Source organism: Podarcis erhardii, assembly GCF_964252035.2.
Source record: "Podarcis erhardii genome assembly, chromosome: 5".
Lineage (NCBI taxonomy): Eukaryota > Metazoa > Chordata > Lepidosauria > Squamata > Lacertidae > Podarcis > Podarcis erhardii.
Window position 1 is genome coordinate 68127626 of NC_138509.1, and position 20975 is coordinate 68148600.

Consider the following 20975-nt stretch of genomic DNA (forward strand, 5'->3'; position numbering starts at 1 on the left):
CACCAGGGGAAGTTTTCAGGGGCATCACTGCACATTGGTGACTCCTACATTAAGCTAAACACCTACATTAAATTAAGCATATTTTGGTGTGTTTTTTAAAAGTGTGTTTAATAATGCCACTTTTATTTTGAAAGTAAAGCAGCCACTTAGCACTGTTACTGATTAGTGAAGGTGGTCAAATAGAAAATAACAGCCATCCCTTCTTCTGCCCTGGAGCAGAGAGTGGATAAGGAGGGATGTCACAAGCTAGGGAGCACCCTAGAACCATTGGCAACACATCCTGCTCTTGGGGGTGGGTGGGAATGGAATGTGCAAAAAACAAACAAACAAACAAACAAAAAACAACCACCCACAAAAAACCACAGGGTAGCGTAGCTAACTCCTCTCTCTCTCATGCTTTCTAGGTAACAGCAGAAAACCTTAAGAGTCAGCACAAGCAGCTGCCTCTGTCCACTTGTCCACCTTCCCTCTCTGGGCATTACATCACACAGGGTCACCTCCAGTCTGTCAGTATTTTGCAGGAGGGATTCAAGTGTATACTGGTAATTTAGGTTTGCACAATTTAAGTGATTAAACTGCTCTGTCACCCTATTGCAACAAACCCACTTTTTAAAAAAGACTTCTTGCCGCCAGGAAAGTGACACGGGAATGCAATGATAAGTGTGGGGTGAACAAATGGGTAACAGGAAATGCAAACACAGTGCAAGTAAATCAGGATAAATGTTTATTGTCCTATAGCATCCCTGCAACCATGGTCTAGCCTCTTGTGTAAGCTTTGGGCAAACAAATCTGGATGGATACTCAGTAAAGAGGTTGCTTAGGGGCTGGTCATGGAAGAAGCAGTCACCTCAACTTCATCTGCCCATCTGTGCTCTCCTGCTGGGTGGCACAGCAGTGGAGAGTGAGCCCAGTGAAAACCCAATCCCTCACCAACATGCTCTTCAGAGAGAGCGGGTGAGTGAGCGGGCAGTCCCTGCCCCCTATTTCCTCTGCATAACTCCATCCTTTCTATTGCTCTTTCGTAAGAAAGGGGACATATGAGCAGCAAGAGCCTAATTTCAGAGGGAGGGAGAGAGGAGGTAGGGAATCAAAGGCAGTGGCAACCATTAATGCCGAGCAGGGTGCGAGATTGTGCAAGGAGCAGCCCCTGGGATTTGACTAGCTGAGCTGCAGCCTTCTCCTCCAAGACAGAGAGCGCGAACTCAGGTGAGCAAGTGAGAAGATGAAGTGGCTGCTTCGTAGCCAACCTTCCGCGCTGCCCCAACCCGAGAAAGCAGGTGCGCAGCAGGAAGAGGTGGCTGCTCCCACCTTCGCCCGGGGCAGCCAGCACCCGATCCTTCTGGCTGCAACATCCAGAGAAGGCAGAAGAGGTTAAAGCCCCCAACTCAGAGGCTATTCCTGCGGAATGAAAGTGGCAGCCTTCTGAAAGCGTGCTTTCCTTCGCCGTAGTTTGCGCGCGCCGAACATCCTTCCAGCCGCGTCTCTTCTCTCCCCCCCGCCCCTCCTCCTCATGAATATTCACGCCTCTCCTCCCCGTGACGTTGCAGCAGTCCCGCGCTGAAAGCCGGAGAGCTGCTTTGGTCCTGGCAGTAAAGCCTGCGAATGACTGAGCAGTAGCCGTCATCCTCCTCTAGCAGACGCCGCGGCTGCTCCAGCTTTCTCCTGGCTTCCCTTTCACTCCGCTGCCACAGCCCAGCGACGCGAGCGGTCTGAGGGAGCGCGCGGCGCAGCCCGGAGCCTCCTCCGCCTCGACGAAGGGAGGCGGCTGTGATAAAAGCCGAGGAAGAGGAGGAGGAGGAGAAGAAAGCGCGTCCTGCTCGACCGGGTCGCCGAGAGGATGAGGCAGTGCTGGGAGTGGGCGCTGCTCCTGTGCGGGGTCGCCAGTCTCCTCGCCGCCAAAGGTAAGGGAAGTTTCCCTGCCTCCCTCCTCGCCTCGCCTCGCCGCCGCCTTCCCGGCAAAGCCAGGCTGCGCGCAGGTGTGAGGGGCGCCGCCTCGTCGCCCGCGCTTCCTTCCCGGGGCGATTGCGAGGGCGCCGGCGGCAGCGTTTGTTGTGTCTGGCGGGCTTGTTGCGCCGGACGAGGCTGTGGCGGCGCGCCGGAGGAGTTTCCTCCGCTTGGGCTGCCGTTGGTCTTGGCGCGGGTGAGGGAAGCGGGGAAGCTTCGTTGGCTGCCCCTGGAAACGGCAGGTGGAGACGGGGAAGCTCGCTCGCCTCCGGGAGAGAAGAGGGGGTGGGGTGGGAGGCGGCGAGGAAGAGGGACTCCCTCCCCGTCACGCATCCCTGAGGGAAAGAAAGAAGAGCCGGGGAAAGTTTGAGGCGTCGTGAGGGGAAGGGCGCGGGGAAGCCGCTGGAGTTGGGGGGCAGTTGGGCAGGCGCTGCCGCGATTGGGCCAGGAGGAGCGAAGTCTCTGGGAAGGTGAAGTGCCTCGAACGCCTCGCTCTTCGCAGACGAGCGCGCTGACCCTGGCGGGGCTTCAACGGGTTGCTTGGCTGAGCGAAAGGCAGCCAGTGGCTGCAAATGAGGAGGCGACACTGGGGCGGAATGTTGATTCGCCTCAGGGAGCTCCAGTCTAGAAAGGAGTCTGTTTTGCGTGGACCTCTGGCCAAAGGGCTTATTTGAAGAGGGTTTTCGAATCGGTAGGGAAGGTCGGTTGTGTGTACAGTAGTACACACTGAAACTTGGTATTTCGGCTCTTGCATCAGCAAAGTTGAAGACACCAAAACATTGAGTAGCCTGCCTAACACAGAAAATACTCGTTTTTCATTTTAGCTGGGGGAGCCCACTTGGCCCTGGAGTTTCCATTCTTCCACTTTGCAATACTCCTCCTTGGTTCAGTATGAAACACATTTAAGACTTTTCACCCTTGCTATGGTGTTGCTTCAATGGAAAGCAATGTTGTCAGAGAGAAAGGAAAACTTGGCAGGGAAAATAATAATAGTCTCTGTAGCATTAAACTGCTTAGATAACCCCAGGTGGCTTTTGGTATTCCCTCTATGATGAAACATGTTATTCATAGATTTATTTTGATAGTATGCATTAGTAATTTCTGTTTTTAACCCAACTAGTTCTACTGGTGACATCTGTGGTTCACTTTGCCTCTCAAAAAGTAAATGATTTCCCTTTCTCTGTCTTGCGTTTCTGCTGTGAATCTTTCTCTAGGATGCCAACTGTTCAGTGTTAAACAGAAGTGGTTAGAACTTTGCTAAGCACTGCTTTGAAAATGTCACTGTTTCTTAAAGACAGTAAATACCATAGTTATGATTTGAAAGTTTGTTCATTGTTGTTTGTGTATGCTTAGGACAAAACATTAACATTAATTCACAGGAACTTGGAGGACTATACTCTGAGAACCAGCAGAAATATAGATTATTTGAGCACAAGGCACTGAGGTCATCAGCCCAATTACTATAATCTTTGTCTTTTGCATGCAGTTTGATTGCAATATAGATTACAAACAATGGACAGAAATAGAGCAGCTGGCAGTTGTCCCTCTATTTATCTCCTTTATAATAACCCCCATATGATTTCCTTCTGGCAAACGTGAGAGTTTTGTCTGTAGGTGTTTGAGGAGTGCTATTCTATAAAAACTGGTACAGTACATATGAATTCTGTCAAAGTTACGAATTCTACTTTACCACTGGGGGGCTGCAAAGTGCATTGTTAGACTTCTACAATTTTACATGATGTTTAGTGCTTGATATAAGAAGACTTTTTAATGACCATTATAGAGACATAAAAAGATGTCAACAAGACATTATGCTTTCATTCTTGATGACGTATTCAAATATGGAGAATCGCTACAGTTTCCACCAGTTACTTTCCCATTGTGATTTTGTTTTCATTTGTGTAAATGTGTGTGAGAATTTCAAGTTTTGGTTTCTTTATAGAGAGCAGCTGTAGAACATCTAGATGAAAGGTACTGTGATTGCAAAGAATACTTGATATGTTTAATTGATTCCCCCCCCCAATATGATATGTTTGGGGTCACACATGTAAAGTGAGTTGCTTGGTAGCTTGAAGGAGGATGTTGCCTACCTTGAGGTCTTTGTACAGCTGATTTACTGTTTGGTTTACCTAGCAAGAGAGAGCTGCAAGTCAGTCCACCTCTTGTTATTTCCTGCTGAAAAACACAGAGGCTTCATTTTTTTTAAAAAATAATATTTATTGAACATTTTCAAATATAACAAAAAAAAAAAGAAAAAAGAAAAAGAAAACATCCATTTTATAACCTTATTTTCATTGATATCCTTTCAGGACTTCCCCGCCCCACCCCCTTTTGTATTCCAATTCCTTCAAACAGATTCAACAAGTTCTTACCCCAAATTTTAAACTTATTATGATTAACCCAATGTTAAAAATGTTTTTCCATCCCCTAAAATCGACCCCGCTCCCTTCCACGAGTTCCCCTCTTTAATATGCAGAACAGGTTAAAATAAAAAAAGATAGAAAAAAGAATAAAGTATAGTTTAACACCCTTTGGATTCCAATATCTCCCCCCCCCCTTTCCCGGTTGCGTTCCCCAGTGTCCATCCCTGCTGTCATCCTGGAGATCCCACCTCTAGGCCGAAATCCTTCACAAGTCCACTTTGCCGTCTTTTTAAAAGTCTTTGCCGCCTTTTTGGTCATCTTTAATTTTGAACGTCCAATCTTGGAAAAACTCTATCTCAAAAAGGCCCATTTTTTCCATCCAAATCTCTGTATTCAAGAGCAAAAACTCCAATTTTGTTTCTTTAGACCTTTCAAATCTGGATGTCCCAAATGTTCCCACTTCCAACTTTATCCAATTCTTATTGTTCATGTTGTTCTTGTTATTCTCTCTCCTCACTTTCCTCTAGTTTCATTTCCTGCTCCCCTGCAAAAATGTTCTAATTCCAAAAGCTTCTAAATCCTCTACAGAGGCTTTGTTATTCAGGAACAAAACTTTACGTCAAGTCCCTTCCATTCTTCAATAGATAAATCCATTGTCTCCTTTAGTGTAGAGACCTCTGTAGACAAAATAGTATTCCATTTCTGCAGTTTCCCAGGAGATAAAAAGTCCTATTCAAATTCCATACCAGCAATACTTGTAGTGTCCCACATCCCCTCTAGAGGGATTATAGTAACTCAGTTTCCTTCCAGATCACACCCAACAGTCAAAGTAACTTGTTATTCCTTATTTTAAACAGTTAATATCCAATTTGTAACGAATATAACCGGCAAAGTCCTCGTAACAAAGTTCTCTTTTTATTCTTCAACTTTGACAGCTCCTTTGACAGCTGTCAAAGCCTCTGTTGCTCCTCTCCCGGCGCTCTCGCGGATCGCTCCTGGTTCACGGGGGGGGGGGGGTACCTTTTAGCTCACATTTTACTTTTCTCCTCCAGCCCAATCTTATAATTTTCCATCGTGAAATTAGTAACTTTATCAAGATAAGGTAGCACTCGATCTTAGTTGTCAAATCCTTTGCTTTAATTCCTCTACAACCGGGGGGAGACTGACTTCCTTTTTGCACCTCCCCCACTCGCTCCGAATTTAATTCCCCCCCCTTTTTAAGTCCAGTTTCCAATTACTCACGGGTTGTTCTTTTTGATCCAAATTTTCAACGGAAGAAGTCAGCGCTCTCCGCTGAATGGCATGTGGCTTCGCTCGGCAGGGGAAGCGGAGGACTCATAGCACCACACCCCCAGGCACCCGCTCCGCAGCCTTTAAAAAGGCTCCTTCGTGGGTCGGGGGGGCGCAAACGGTGCCCGCCGAGTCACCATGCCCATGGGTTTCAGCGCCCATGGTTTTTGAGGGTCCCCGCGTCGCCGGCGCGGTAGGACCCAGCCCCTGCCGAGCGGGCTCCCTCCGGAGCTCGGAGGGAGTCCGCCATTCGGCGATGGCGCCAACCCGGAAGTCCGAAAAACACAGAGGCTTCAGTGTCAAGGAAGACATAAGTAACTGAGCAACTCACGTGCTCACTACCTGTACTGGCTACTGAAGGGAACTATCACTCTTTGGTTTATTCTGTGTATGAACAAACACATCTCTATCTGCTGTGGTTCTGGGATGGTACCAGTTGCTATTCTGAGGATATCCTCTTAGCACCTAGCCTGCTAAAGTTTTGTGCTTTGTGTGATTCTGTCAGGATAATGCAGGAAGCAAACAGTAGCATGAACTGGCTATTGTTCCCAATTGTAGTTTGACTTACCCTCTTTATCTGTAAAATGTAAGGACTCTGGATATATGAAAATACATACTCTATACCTGAATCCTTTTGCTTGGAGACATCATAAGTATGTCTGCTTGCACATTCTGTGGCCTTGGAAAGAGCAATAATACCTTTCCAAAAAACAACTCTTTGTCTACAAGTAAATTTTGGTATTCTGAATTTTATGACATGGGTTATATTAATTTTAGTTATTGTGAATCATGCTTTGAATCTTTGTTGTCTGGTGCCCTAGAACCTTTTGGGTGAAGGGCAGATCACAAATATCTCAAACTGTCCATAACAGCTGCAACCAAAAGGGAGCCAGTATAACTTTGAGATATATTCACATTTCGGTCTGTATAATCAGATACATTTATTACAAATATTTTATTTGTCACCACCAATGTACTTGGCACTTCTCTGAGTAATACGGACAAAAATACACCTCTCTCCCTCAATGAAGTTGCAGTCTATTTATCAATAAACTAGAATATGTCTACAGGCTTCTTCCTTATGCCTTGCAATAAATTTGTATGCAGGGCACTTCACTGACATTAGAGTAAATTGTTCACAGTAGAGAAATGTTTTGCTGAAGATCACCAGTTGCTGTGATAGATGTTGCTAGTTGTCGCTATTAGATGAGGCTAATAAACTGACGCTACCAAGACTTTTTGCCCTACTTTAATGTGATGTGTCATATTGTTTGTAGATATTTAGCTTAACGCAGGCCTACTTGATCGCAGGATACTTCAAGAAGCCCCTATACTCTTACGATATAGGTTAGTGGGTGTTTTGGATATAATATCCTTAAAATAATAATGGAAATAAGAAAAGAGCAAAGCTTGAGGAGCTTAAAGCTTATTGCCTGGTTCATGAATGAATGTCTGTTTAATCCAGGGAATGTCTCCTGGTTTACCATGTCATAGGAACCAGACCACTGATTGTCTGTATTAGGATATAGTCTAGCATTGAGAACATAGGAAGCTGTCTCATATGTAGTCAGCCCACCTGATTCATCTAGCTCAGTAATGTCTACAAACTGGCTGGCAGCCACTTTGCAGAGTCACAGGTTCAAGGACCATCCCCAGTTCTAGCTGGAGATGCTAATGGTTGATCCTGTGAACTTAGGCATTCAAAGCAGATCCACCACCACTGAGCCGTGGCTCTTCAGTATTACTGGAAATACTTAAAGTTGCTACAGTGTTTAGTTTTCTTGAAAATTAAGTTGCTGTACATCATGGGCTTGCAGTCATTGGTTATTTTTATATAAGACATTCTTACAGCAGCTCTTTTTGTATGGTAGATGTGTGACCTTGCACTATGAATCTTTTCCCTTGCTTTGTAAGCTATGCAAAAAGAAAACTCCTGGCGGGAGTTACTCAGCACTAGAGAACATCTGATATGAAGTGTCAGTCCCTAAGGCAGCTTACAATATTTTGTATCAGATACTGAAGAAAATACTTAGATTTGCTAAATCCTCATTTCAGTCTCTTTAAATTGCAACTTTGCCCTTGCCCTCTTTCTCAAAGTGCGTAATTCAAGGTCTCTTGAACAGTAACCTCAATTTTGCCTTACTTGCCTCAAAGAGATCCCCTCTTACTCTTAAGAGGATTATATTAAGAAAATATATAATTTTAGCTTGCCCAGTGCAGGGGTGATAGGAAATAGCTACCCTTAATAGCAAATTGTCCTTAATGCTATTTAATAAGATATCTGTGAGAAAAATGGGCAAAAAATTAGTAGCAAACTGATTGGAACTGCATCTTGTTTCTTCATCTGGTAAAATAATTGGCTAAACTGTGAAATATTAATACAGGCTAAGGTTATACAATTTTAAAGAAAGTAGTACCTTTTAAAATAATGAGGTTTGGTGTAGATGAAAATCAACTATATGTATTTCTCCCCACCAACACCACACAGATAGATTATGATGTGTCTATTTCTAATGACATTTTAAAATATATACCTAATCTTTCATGCAAAATGTTCCCGAAGCTACTTGGTCAGGCTGACATAGAAGGCATACTGATGTCATAATACTGATCCCTTATTGTGCTCATTAATGTATTTCTTGCAGAGCTTTTTTTTTTAATCTCAAAGGTAAATCTGACTTTCCCCAATGTTTAGAGAGCAATTTGGATCTATTGCCCAAGAGTAGATTTAGATAATATGTTGTAGGTGCGGGTTCTAAACTGGAGTAACAGGCACTCCAGATCAGTGGAAAAACCTCTTCAGTTGAACTATGGAAGATGGGAATGCTAACAGATCATCACATGGGGACTGAATCTATTTCACCTGAACTGCACCATGAACACCTGTCCTATGGTAGCTTAGGTGTGATCCAACTTGTGCTTGTGGTGGAGCAGTGATGTAGCTCCAGCACAGTTCAGTTCAAACAAGCCATGTCAACTTGTGAATTGGTTCTTACTGGAATGATGGCTATGTGGAAATATGGGTATTATTAGAAATGTGAAAAGCAGGAATAACACAACAAATCATGGAGGATTCTATAAGTATAAAAGGGATGGCTGAATCTGTAAGCACTAATAAATGTATATAGAATGTAGGATGAGAAATACCACTCTTGGGGAGAGATAATGGAGGCTTTCTGATATTTAAAGAGTCTAGCAAGAGCAGCCTTTCCCGACTTGGTTCTCTCCTGATGTTGAAGTGCAACTGTTCAGACTAGCCAGAACGGTCAATAATCAGGGAAGACTATGAGTTCGGTCTGGAAGGCTGTGCTTGGGGAATTAAACTAAATAATATTTGTGAACTGTTTTGTTCCTGTTGCTTTGTCTCCCTCTTTAAATAACAATAATGCTTATATCTTGCTTCTCCTCATGAGTAGCTATGATATTGTGTCATGGATGTTTAAAAAATAATCCAAATAGAAATACTACAAAATTCGTTTTTGTTTTTAAGAATTTGCTGTAGGGTGCCATAGTATGCTGTTGAACCTACAGCAGAGACTGCACATTGCAATGCTTTCAGATAGTGGATGAAATATAAATCACTCCATCTCAGTTTTGTTATTATCACCTGTTACCTTGATACTTTTTAATCTTGGAGAAGCATTTGTATTAATATAAAACCAGAGCCATGAGCCAGCAGCATTCTTAGTTGATGGTCTTCTTTCTTCCTCCTGGCAAGCCATACACTATGACTTGTTTGATCTTGTTTTCAGATACCATCTGTTGCAGTACTGGTATAATGTGAGTGTTCAGTCTGCATTGGTTGGAAACTGTGATCACATAGTGTTGGATCCAGACTTTCCTCTTGGCCAGTGGCAGCATTTCCTGAGAGGAGTTCAGCATCACCTCTCACAATGTCCTAGAGGTTTGTTGGGTGCTATATTGAGAAATGGAATTGGCAAAATATCATTTCTGTCCTTCCAGCCAATGTGCTGTATGTCGTCTTTCCTTGAAGACGACAACTCATAATGTTGAAAGAAGTGCAGAAGGCAACTGGACTACTGACTGGTTTGGCTGGAAGAATTTGTATTACACTGCTTCTGAGAGAATGGTGTTTTCTACCTATCCTAGTCCCAATTCAAGGTCTTGTCTTTGACATGCAAAACCCTAAACAACTGGGATTGCAAATACTTGAAAGTGCCTTGTCCTCTTGACTGATGTAAGAGTTAAGCTTGGCAGAGGAGGCCTTGTTGCCTTGTTGGCAATTCCATCACCCTCAGAAATCTGTGGGGTGGTGGCGTGTGAGAGGGCATTCTCTGCAGTAGCCCCCAGACTTTGTAACTTTTACTTTGTAGATGTTTGCCTAGTGCCAACTCTGCGTGTATTTAGAAGGCATGCAAGTGCACCTTTCCCCTAAAGCTTGTGGGGATATTTGATCATTCTGCATTTAGTGATATTATATTGGTTGTGCTGTTGTTTACAATTCGATTATTTATGTACTGTGTCGTAATGTGCTGCAGCCTAACACTTAAGAGAGAAGTCTGGTTAATTAATGCAATAAAATAAATAAATAAATAAAATGGAAGGAACCTTTGTATAGATCGATCCCATTATCTTCTGCATTCTTTCACAGTAACAACTGCAATTCAAAAAGCAGTATGCATGTGTACGAGCATGCACTGGATTCAGTTAGATCTGCCATGGAGCTGTAGTTCTTGTTCATCCATACTGCTCACTACATAGGAGAAACTTGATTATTTGGCAAGATTGCAGGCTCCTTCACACAACTTTTTGGTTTTTGAGATAAGCTCTGGATTATTCTCCAAACATGCATTTAAACAGCAGTGTTTTGGAAATTGCAGTCTCCTTTGCCTATTAAATTGCCGTTAAAATAATAATAATAAATAGCCACACTACTTTCTTTCCAGTTCTCATGTTGAGGTTTTTCCAATCACAGCTTAAGTGCAGGTTGCTTACCTTTGCCTCAATGAATCCATTAGGTCTAACAAAATTTTAAGTGAAAGTACAGCAGTTTAATTATGATTTTAATTATGTTTATGTTGTAGTATGTCTATAGTAGCATGATGAACATGCAATGTGGGCGTATGCAGTGCCCTCAGAAATCTCAAACAGACATGGTTTTAGCAATAGATATTTCAGGAATTGTAGCCAAGATAAAGACTATAAAGTATGTCGGTAGCAGGCTGCACTGAAGACCTAAACCTGACTGCTAATAACAACCTGACAGTTTTATGCACATTGGTCATCTACTGATAAATGCACATTTGACAAATGATTTTAGGTGTATAAATAATGAAAAATAATACGTGCAGTTGCTCTTAGCAGGCACACGAATGATGCCTGTTCTAATTATAAATGTACTGGAAACAAGCTCTGGAAACTTGTTGGAAGAGATACCACTGTATGTTGTGTCAGCAGGACTGTACAACGTACTCTAGTTAAATGAAATGGTGACTTCAAAATATAGATAGGTAGAACAAGTTAAGATGGCTTGCAGAAAAGGTTGATTTACTGTCCCCAGCTAAGCTTTTCAAAAATACTGCCAAAGATAAATATAGGATAGAAGGCGCTGATATTTATGAGGCAGCTGAATAGCAATCTTATTTAGAGTAAGGCTTTTTTAAAAAAAGACAAAGTTAACATATCCTAGCAACTGAAATTGAATAGTAACTTATCTACTATAGTTATTCATTCAAGAAATAAATAAATTGTAAAGGTCTTTGTTAACTTCACCCAGTTCTTTCACAGCTAGCTAAAATGTAAGAGATTCTCTATACTGCTTTGACATACTCTGGGCTGTTTATAGCTGTCTGTATTGTCTAAATGGTCCATGGAAACTAGTGAAGGAAAGGCTGAATATGAAAGCTTTAGTAGAGAAAGGAATATGCGGGTCTATGCTTGAACTGTTCCTTTTTAAATTAAAAATTCAACATAATAAACACCAAAAGACAACAATGTAACTGAAATTCACATTACGGATAGGAATTATTCTGATGAACTAAATTCCTATCCGCAATGTACAATGAAACATTTGAATGACCTGGGCCCTGAATGTTTTAAGGAACATCTTGCTCTGTGTTTTTATGTGTAATGTATTTAGATCCCACCTTTTAGTGGTGATACAGCACTAGAAAGTGGCTAACAACAATTAAAACCAGACATAAAATATAATAACATTCCATGAAATGCTGATACATATACCCTCATGTCACAAAATTATAAAATAAAAAGAAATGCAAAGGAATATGCAAACTATTTTAATTGAGGAAAAATGGACCATACAAAATGTGTATTTATGCTAGCATGTCACCAAACAATCATGCATGCTCGATCAAAAGCTTATATTAGCTTAAAAAAATGAAATAAACCAGTACCCTAGATATACCTTGAATATGACCTTGCTTACAATAGATGAATGAATGCTTGTTCATCTTGTTTTATCATTTGAAAAGGATGAATTGTGACCAGATGGTTAATATAATTTTAACAACACGGACTGCAGACCAGGAAAGGCTAAACCTATTTAGATGAATTCAAATCAGCAGGATTTGATGAAATTCACTCCAGGGTGCTAAATCTCCAAACAATTAGATATTTTATTTGGGAAGTCATGGATAACAGATGAGATCCTAGATGGTTGTAGAGGAAAACATGGTGCCCCTTTGCTCAGAAACAGTAAACAGAAGCATCCCTGATTCTTTAACATGTTGTTGGCAAAACACGTATCATTTTCTAATGTTTTTACTGTTTAACTTTTGAATGGTGTATACTGCCTTGTTGCATTTTTATGGAAGTGCAGTTATAAATATTTAAATAAGTAAATAAATGTGTGAGCGCTCGGAATGTCTAAACAGTAAACCAGCAAGGGCTGCTTCTTTTGAAAAGTTGATTAAACAGAATTTACCCACTAGCCACAAATAACAAAGCAATACACAGCCAGCCAGTCATTTTCAAGAAATTAGTAGCCTCCTATTTGTAATGAACAGTTTCGGAGACCCAGTTTGGAGATGGTCATTTTAGGAATAAAGGGTAGACTCAAATCCATCCTCCTGTTCTGTGAAGTGCTGCTGCTCTAGGCTAAGAAGTCATATCTAGTAAGTGTAGAGAGAGCTCAACACAAGCATCTTTTTGAAGTAGCTGTAGTTAGTTTATTTATATAACAGATTTTCCACAAATACATTATGCTCAGAGCAGTTCACAGAAGGGAATTTAAGTTCACTAGAGTGAGTTCTAAGAGCAGGTAGTGAGTAAATCCCCTGTTTAATGCAACAAGGAAGCAGTTTCAGATCCTGGCATTGTTGTTACTATGTATTCGATTTCTATCCTGCCCTTCCTCCCAAAACTCTTTAAACATTTTAAAAACACGCCAAATATTTTCACAACTACTTTCAATGTTGCTTTAAACAATATATTTCAACCACCAAACGCCTGGGTGAACAGCAATTTTTCTAAATTCTTCTGATTCATTAATAATGGGGGTGAATTTGCCTCTCACCAGAGAGGACATTCTGTAAGTGAGCATCACAATACCTGGTCATGGGTCAGTGCCAGCTGGGCACAGCCACCAACATGACCTTACCTGCCAGTAGTAAAACCTGAAGTCGTTGATGTTAGGGTGGGGGCAGTCACTACTTTAGGTACTTGGACCCAAAGTTATTTACAGCTTTGCATATTAGTACTAATGCATTTAGTTCACTGGCAGCAAGTTGCAGCACTTCCAAGACTAGCGATTCATTGGGCTGCCTACTCTCTAGCCTGACAGCTGCTTCCTGACCATCTTCCACAGTGGGTTAGTGGACCAGACTATCCTGGTCCAGAAGTGGTTTTGGCTGGCCAAGCAGCCTAAGCCAGGCATTAAGTGCTCAGAGGCCAGTTGGGACTCCAGTGGAACAATGAGGACTCCCAGCTATGAACTTGTTCTTTCATCTAGTCCATTGCTGCCTCCAATCACTTATCCAACACCTTCATAGCTGCTTCTGATTCAATTGGAATTTAGTTAATCATGTTTTTTTCCCTTTCCCAGTAACACCTTGTCGGCACTGGAGATATCCCAAAATGCACTACTCTTTAGTCCCATTGACATAAATGGGCCTTAAGTTTATAATTACTAATTTTTCCATTTATTTTGTTGGGAACAACTAAAGCATAACTAGCTTTGTCTGAATCCCAACCAATCAACTGAATTTTTTTTAGTTGTTTCTTTTTTGCATATAACGTATACAGTATTGAAACTAGCATATGCTGCAGTTTCTGGAATCCTGTGAAAACATGTATGAAAACACAAAGGTAAGGAGTGAGTATAGGAACAGTGGGGAAGGAACCAGACAACTAGTTAAACCAAGAATCTATGCAATGATTGTGCCATGGGACAGTGGGAGCACAGTAGGTATGAGCCTTGCCATATCAGAGACTATTCGATTGGAGCTGTTCCATGTTGTAAACTCCCTACTGAATCTTAGCCAGATCACTTCAATACCTATTTGCAGACAATTCATGTTGTGCAATCAAATAATTGAGATAGTTTGTACACATCACTATAGATTCTACTATATCCTCAAATATGTGGACTTTTTACAGTTACCTTTTCAATAATTCACCTCTATAAATCCCAAGATTCTTTTAAAACTCCTGGCACAACATCTGATGTACATTTCAGGTTTATTGAAAGCAGTATAATTACGCATGCTAACTCTATATTTGGATTTCGACCCCAAAGTTGAAAGCCATTGAGAGAAAAAGTAGGGGCTAGTAAACATATATTTGTGCATGCTACAGCTTGGTGGATCCTAGTCTTTTACTTGATCTGCTGCTCAGAGCAGATGAGTTATCAAGGAAAAGCAACAGGTTTGCCGTCATCTGTCCTCTTCCATCAGGATGTCAAGGGCAATAAAGCTCATCCATCAAGGCAACCAAGGGCGATTCAGTCCTGAATCCAGATTGGAATGTGCCCAGATCTCTTCCAAGTGTGATTATAGCTGAACAGCATCTTCCCTAAAAAGGGAATATTTATGTCCAGAGTAATTTTTTGATTTTTTTTGAGAAGTGGCCTTCTAAGTACTAGCCCTTCTAAGTGTAGCTGGTGCCACTCCTTCCCAAAGAGTTAGTCACACAGTCTGGTTAAACAAGCTCACTCAAATCAGACGTGATATATAAGGTTCAATGGAGGATGTAGTTTACTGAATGGCCACAAGCACCCTGCCTGCATCACTAGGCCTTAGAATCTGAAACTGATCTTATAATACTATACCAGATAATATACACCTCATTCAGACCTGTCACAGAAATGGCACCTGAGTTTCTATTGAGATGAGCAGCTTAAAGTGTCTTTCAGAATTGTCACAGCAGCCTTCTAAGGACACAGCATCCTGTTACCCAGGCTAGATATTAAAAAGCCTTATACCACCCAAAATAGCCTTTCTGGATGTATACTTTAAGATGAAAGTAGCTCTATTTTATTTACAGTGGTACCTTGGGTTACATATGCTTCAGGTTACATACGCTTCAGGTTACAGACTCCGCTAACCCCGAAATAGTGCTTCAGGTTAAGAACTTTGCTTCAGGATGAGAACAGAAATCGTATCCCAGCGGCGCGGCAGCAGCAGGAGGCCCCATTAGCTAAAGTGGTGCTTCAGGTTAAGAACGGACCTCCGGAATGAATTTAAGTACTTAACCCAAGGTAAAGATAAAGGTAAAGGGATTCCTGACCATAGGTCCAGTCGTGACCGACTCTGGGGTTGTGGCGCTCATCTCGCTTTATTGGCCGAGGGAGCCGGTGTACAGCTTCCGGGTCATGTGGCCAGCATGACTAAGCCACTTCTGGCGAACCAGAGCAGCGCACGGAAACGCCGTTTACCTTCTCGCTATTTATCTACTTGCACTTTGACGTGCTTTCAAACTCCTAGGTTGGCAGCAGCAGGGACCGATCAACGGGAGCTCACCCCGTTGCGGGGATTCGAACTGCCGACCTTCTGATCAGAGTCCTAGGCTCTGTGATTTAACCTACAGCGCCACCCGCATCCCTTCGTAACCTGAGGTACCACTGTACAATAAAACCTTAAGATAAGCATTCTATATACAAACCACCACACCAGAAGAAAAGATATATAGAAAGAGAAACTCTGGCTCCTTCTGGCCTGTTCTTATAGTCAGCATGACCTTGACAGGAAGAGATAACAGAACCAGTTTGAACCAGCTGTTCAGCTTCTATGAAGGAATAACCAAAACTTCAGGAACCTTCTGCTTGTTTCTAGGCAGAATAGAATCTTGCTTGTCAGCTGGAAACTTCCAGCTTGTACCACACAGAGAAGCTTCCAGAACCTTCTTGAATTGATTAGAATAGAAAAAACTCTACAAATTAGATCAATACTTTCTGTAGCAAAACAAATGCATACCTAACATTGCAGAACATTTTTTTGTCTGCACATTTGTTCATGTACTCAAAAAGAATTCTAAGTATTTGGCAGTGTCTTCCTTTTTCAGAAGCCATGTTGACTTTCCTCAGCTTAGGTTTTGTTTGCTCTTGTTCTCTTTCCATGTTTGTGCCCAGCAATTCTTTCACTTCATTAAAACAGACTATATTTTCCTAGCAATATTTCTGGACAAGCAGATTATTTCTGCTGAGATGGACTTTGTGCTCCCTGCTGCAAAGCAAAAACATACACAGCGGGTCATGCTCAGCAGCTAATCTTATTCCTTTAACTCTTATGTATGGTCTGCATAATGTTTAAGTTCTATAGCTCATATGAAAGATTCATTGGGTACAATTCAGTTTCTAAAGTGCTTTGGGGAAGCAAAAAATATGAAAAAAAATTGAAAATGAGTTAAGATATTGATTTCTTAAAACTGGTGTCCTCCCTACAGTTAATTAAGTTGTCTTTGTTTTTAAGATTTAACATAAGATAGTTATACACAATCCTTTTTTTCTAGAAAAATAGGTGTTGGTACTCACCATGAAGTTGTTACACTATGCGTCACACTTTTTAACAACAACAAAAAAGAGGTGCTGGTGCTGCGTATCATTGAGTACCCCCCCGAAAAAAGCACTGGTTATACACCTGGTAGACTTCCTTCCTTCCTTCCTTCCTTCCTTCCTTCCTTCCTTCCTTCCTTCCTTCCTTCCTTTTCACTATTCTCTCTTGTGATCTCATTTATAGAAAGCAGAATCCTGCCCAATCCTGTGAAGCAGAACCCCCCTCAATAGCTATTTGTAAATTTCACCTACTTTTCACCGGTGTAGTGTAATTGGTTGGCTCAGTGTGGAGAGTGCTGATGTAAAGCTGAATCATAGTTTGCTTGGTTTAACTCTGGGTTATATTTGTATGTCTGAACCTGGCTCGGCTCACTAACCAAATTTTGTTTGATGTCAACGAACCAGAATCTGAAACCATGGTTTGGTTTGTGAATTGCAGTTTGTGCTACATGTGCTTTGTCACTATGTTCAAGTTTGGTAGTCTTGTTTAATCCTCGTTCTCTGTGTCACCCTGCCCTTGTTTCCTGCTGGGCTACAAAGACATGAGAAAATATATCAAATGAAACTTCATGTGACTGTTGTTGGTGTTTTCACAGACCTCTTCCTCACTTTGTCTGGCAACAGTGTTTTCACCTACCTCTTCACTAAAAAGTCATTCTCCAGTTTGGCTGCTTAGCAGTGCAGCATGCCATGCAAATAATGCTTTTCAGAAGTATCATGGTATATTTTTTTAACCAATTACCTAACAATGGATAAATGTTAAAATCACACTTCTGCTGTTATCAAGCTATACCAACTGTTCAACAGATGCAGTTGTACTTAAAAGCCTCCACAAATATTGCCACCACATCTACCACCTCACTCACTCCCCACTCTCTGTTTCTGCAGTGATTTATTCATATAAACACATTTTTTATATATTTTAACTGGGGACACAAATTTGTGTTCACAATCCTGTGGCTCTTGGAAATAAGAATCTGGATTTGCACTGCTCTTGGTATAATTTTACTTTAGAGTTCCTGCTTTGCATACAGTTACGTGCAGACCAATGTTCTTCCTTGCAGAATTCCCTTTGTCCTGCTTGCCCATGGAAAGTCCTGGAGTGGATTAGTCTGTACTTGACCCATGGCTTTCTGAAATTCTGATGTGGGTGAAGAAATGGGTCTGCTATAAATACTATGCCAAATTATTGATAGTAGCCGTTTTTCTGTTTGTTTAGCACTAATGTTTTAGTATGGAAAAATACCTGTGGAAAAAGGCTGCTGCAGGAAGAACTCTTATTCAGGAGCGCTAGAAGGAAATGATTAACAAAGAGGGCTAAGGAAAGGCAAAATATTTATGTGATCTGAAGAGGAAACAAAAAAACCTCAAAGAGGACTAATGGAAGGAGGGAGAGATGCTTTAAGACTGAATTTACCTCAGCAGTGTTTTGAGTGCATTCAACGATCTGCTACTGCCCTTGTGTTTCTTCACACCTACATATGAACTTCTAACATACACGTTTGTTCATGGAGCAGTTTACAGATGACTGCACACAGCACATGCAACTATTACATGGTTTATCTTTAGGAAATTTAGCAATGCCCATTAACTGAAAATATTATCTTTGTGCTTGGGGAATTAGCAGTAATCACAGTTCATTATAATTATAATGTTTGCACAAAATGGCTGACAAGGAATAAAAGAACAATGCAACTTGAAATGCTGCTACAGAAATCAGAGGAAATTGTAAGTGACTACCTATCCCACATTGCCTAGAAACCATGGAGATACAGAGAGTTCTGGGACAGGTGTAAAGTCCATCAGAACCAAAAGGAGATTAAGACTGCATACACACTATTGTGTGCAGTTTGGACCAAGATTTAAAGCACTCTACCAAAGAATCCTGGGAACTATAGTTTAAGAGTGCTAGAAATTGTAACTCTGTGACAGGTAAACTGCAGTTCCTAGGATTCTTTGGGGGAGGGTGTTAGATTCCTGAAATTTATGGTCTGTATGCAGCCTAAATAAACCAGGAGTGGGAAAAGTTCACCTAGAAATAGTTTTGTGCTCAGAGCTTCCAAGAGGTAGAGGTAAGTAAAACTAATGAAATACAAAAAGGTAGGGAGAAGTGGTTACCTGTCCTGATTGTAGGGTGAACGCAGAGAAGCAAAAAGCACTTCTCACTGTAATGTGCTAGTACCCAGTCACAGCTAGATTTAGATGCTTGGCAGGATCCCATTTCTTTCATGTTTTCTTCTCCCTATCCAAATTAGTGGTCCTGAAGGAGTGGCTGACAAACTGACCCCAGACTCAGACCATTTTCTTTGGGCTATTTTGGAACCCTCCTCATAGTATAGTGATACCTTGGTTTACAACCATAATCCGTTCCGGAGGTCTGGTTGTAAACCAAAGCAGGTTGTAACCTAAGGTGCGCTTTCGCCAATGAGCCTCAAAGAAAAGAAAGAAAGGGTTGTAATCCAAAAAAGAAAAGAAAAGAAAAGAAAAAAGGTTGTAATCCAAAAAAGGGGGCACACACTTCTGGGTTTGACGTAGTTGTAATCCAAAACGATTGTAATCCAAAATGGTTGCAAACCAAGGTACCACTGTGTTCAAAAATTCCATTGGACGTTGGCTTGTGCCTTCCTATGACATGTCCTGGCTATTCCAAAGACTATAGCAAAAAGAGATCAGAGGCAAGGGAATGTGGCTGAGAGGCAAGGGAGAGATATTGGTTAATGCTAAAGAAAAAGTAAAGTCTGATGGGCTTCTCAGCAGTGGGTCACCATCGAATGCTTGCTCTGATGTGGTGTGTCTGTCTGCCCCATTACCGACTTACAATGTAAGCCATCCCTGTTTACCCAGGCATTTAATGGCTGAAAGATACTGGTAATGGGAATCTTGAAATTAGTAATTGTGAGCTTTATGATTGATTTAGGTGTCTCTAGATGGTTTTCAGTTGTTTAAAACATATTTTTATTTTATTTTAAATTGTATTGTAATATTTTCATGTTTGTCACCCTTGGTGCCTTTTGAATGAAGGGCAGGACAGAAAGATAATTATTTATTTATTCATTCAATTAATGATGATGATATGTTTTTCATTATGGTAATGATTTTCATACAACTGTATATAGAAGCAGAGTATATCTCTGTGGCACTGAATGTTTTTATCATGTCTGATATACCATATTTATTTACAGTTGCTCAACTTTTCATAAAGCTAGACCTGAAGAATTGGGTTTAGACTTGCTTGCAGTATTGGCTTGTCTGACTGGATCATTAAGGCTGCTGCTTAATTACAGTATCAGTTGCATGAATCTGGATGTGAAGCTTAGTGTAGTCTTTCAGGATGATGGATGGGAATTGATCCAGTCTTGACAACTTGGTGAGATAATGAGACTTTAGTGACATTCAATATTAACTGATTGCTTAATCAACAAAGCTTTGCATATGAGTGACTTTTTTTTAAGGCAGGTGCTGAGAAATCATGTTAATCATAGCAGGAATGCTTACATCAAATGCAGGCAGAAATATATTGAGGGTTTTTTTTTGGGGGGGGGGCAGTTTTAATTGATTCTTGGCTTTCAAAGATTTTGCTCAAATACCATGCAACTAATTACTTGGGGCAAAGTTTCATCCCTGTTCTGCTCATCTGGCACCTTCTACTTTCTACAACTGTGACCCTATTGTTGGCATGAAAAGTGAATGGTGAATTTTGCATGTGCAGTGAAGCTTCTGCTATTTCAATTCATACACCCCTTGCTCTAAATAGCAGTTCACTGTGCTGCTTTACAGACTTGTGAAATTTCGGGGAATTCTAAATGGCACTTAGAATCATAGAACTTTAAGTTGGAAGGGACACCAAGAGTAACCTAGTCCAACCCCCTGCAATGCCGGAATATCAACTAGATCATACATCACAGGTGGCTTGCATCCAACCTCTGCTCAAAAACCTCAGAGGAAAGAGAGTCCACCACATTTCATGGGAGTCTGTTCAGCTGTCACAATTAGTCAAAATTTCCTTTTTTGTAGTTTGAATTCATTGGTTCTGATCCTAGCTTCCGGAGCAGTAAAAAACAGGCTTGTTCCATTCTCTATATGACAGCCCTTTCGTTATTTGAAAATGGCTATCATATCTCCTTGCAATCTTCTCTTTACTAGGCTAAACATACCCAACTTGCATCTTGCAACCTTAAGTAAACTTGAAAGAGCCAGGAAGCTTTTTAACCAATGCATCAGCAGCTGTAATTTGTAAGAGCTAGGCATTTCTTATGGACGTAATTGATGTAGTAGAAGGGAAGTGCAGTATAATTCTGATTTTAAATTAGATTCTGTATCAGACTCTAGTAAATTAATGTAATCTGTTATGATTTATGCTGCATTATTGTTTCAAACAGGTATCCACCAGATTCCTTCAGTGTATTCAA

General features: G+C 41.2%; 1 protein-coding gene across 1 annotated transcript in view; it reads left to right on the forward strand.

The window, feature by feature from the left end:
• The first annotated feature begins 1590 nt into the window (after positions 1-1590).
• The window catches only part of CLSTN2 (calsyntenin 2), a 323329-nt gene continuing 303944 nt past the window's right edge, over positions 1591-20975 (forward strand). Inside the window, exon 1 of the mRNA XM_081861525.1 lies at positions 1591-1901. Within this exon, the coding sequence (XP_081717651.1) occupies positions 1838-1901 (64 nt within the window). The 5' untranslated portion in view covers positions 1591-1837. The remainder of the gene's footprint in view (positions 1902-20975) is intronic.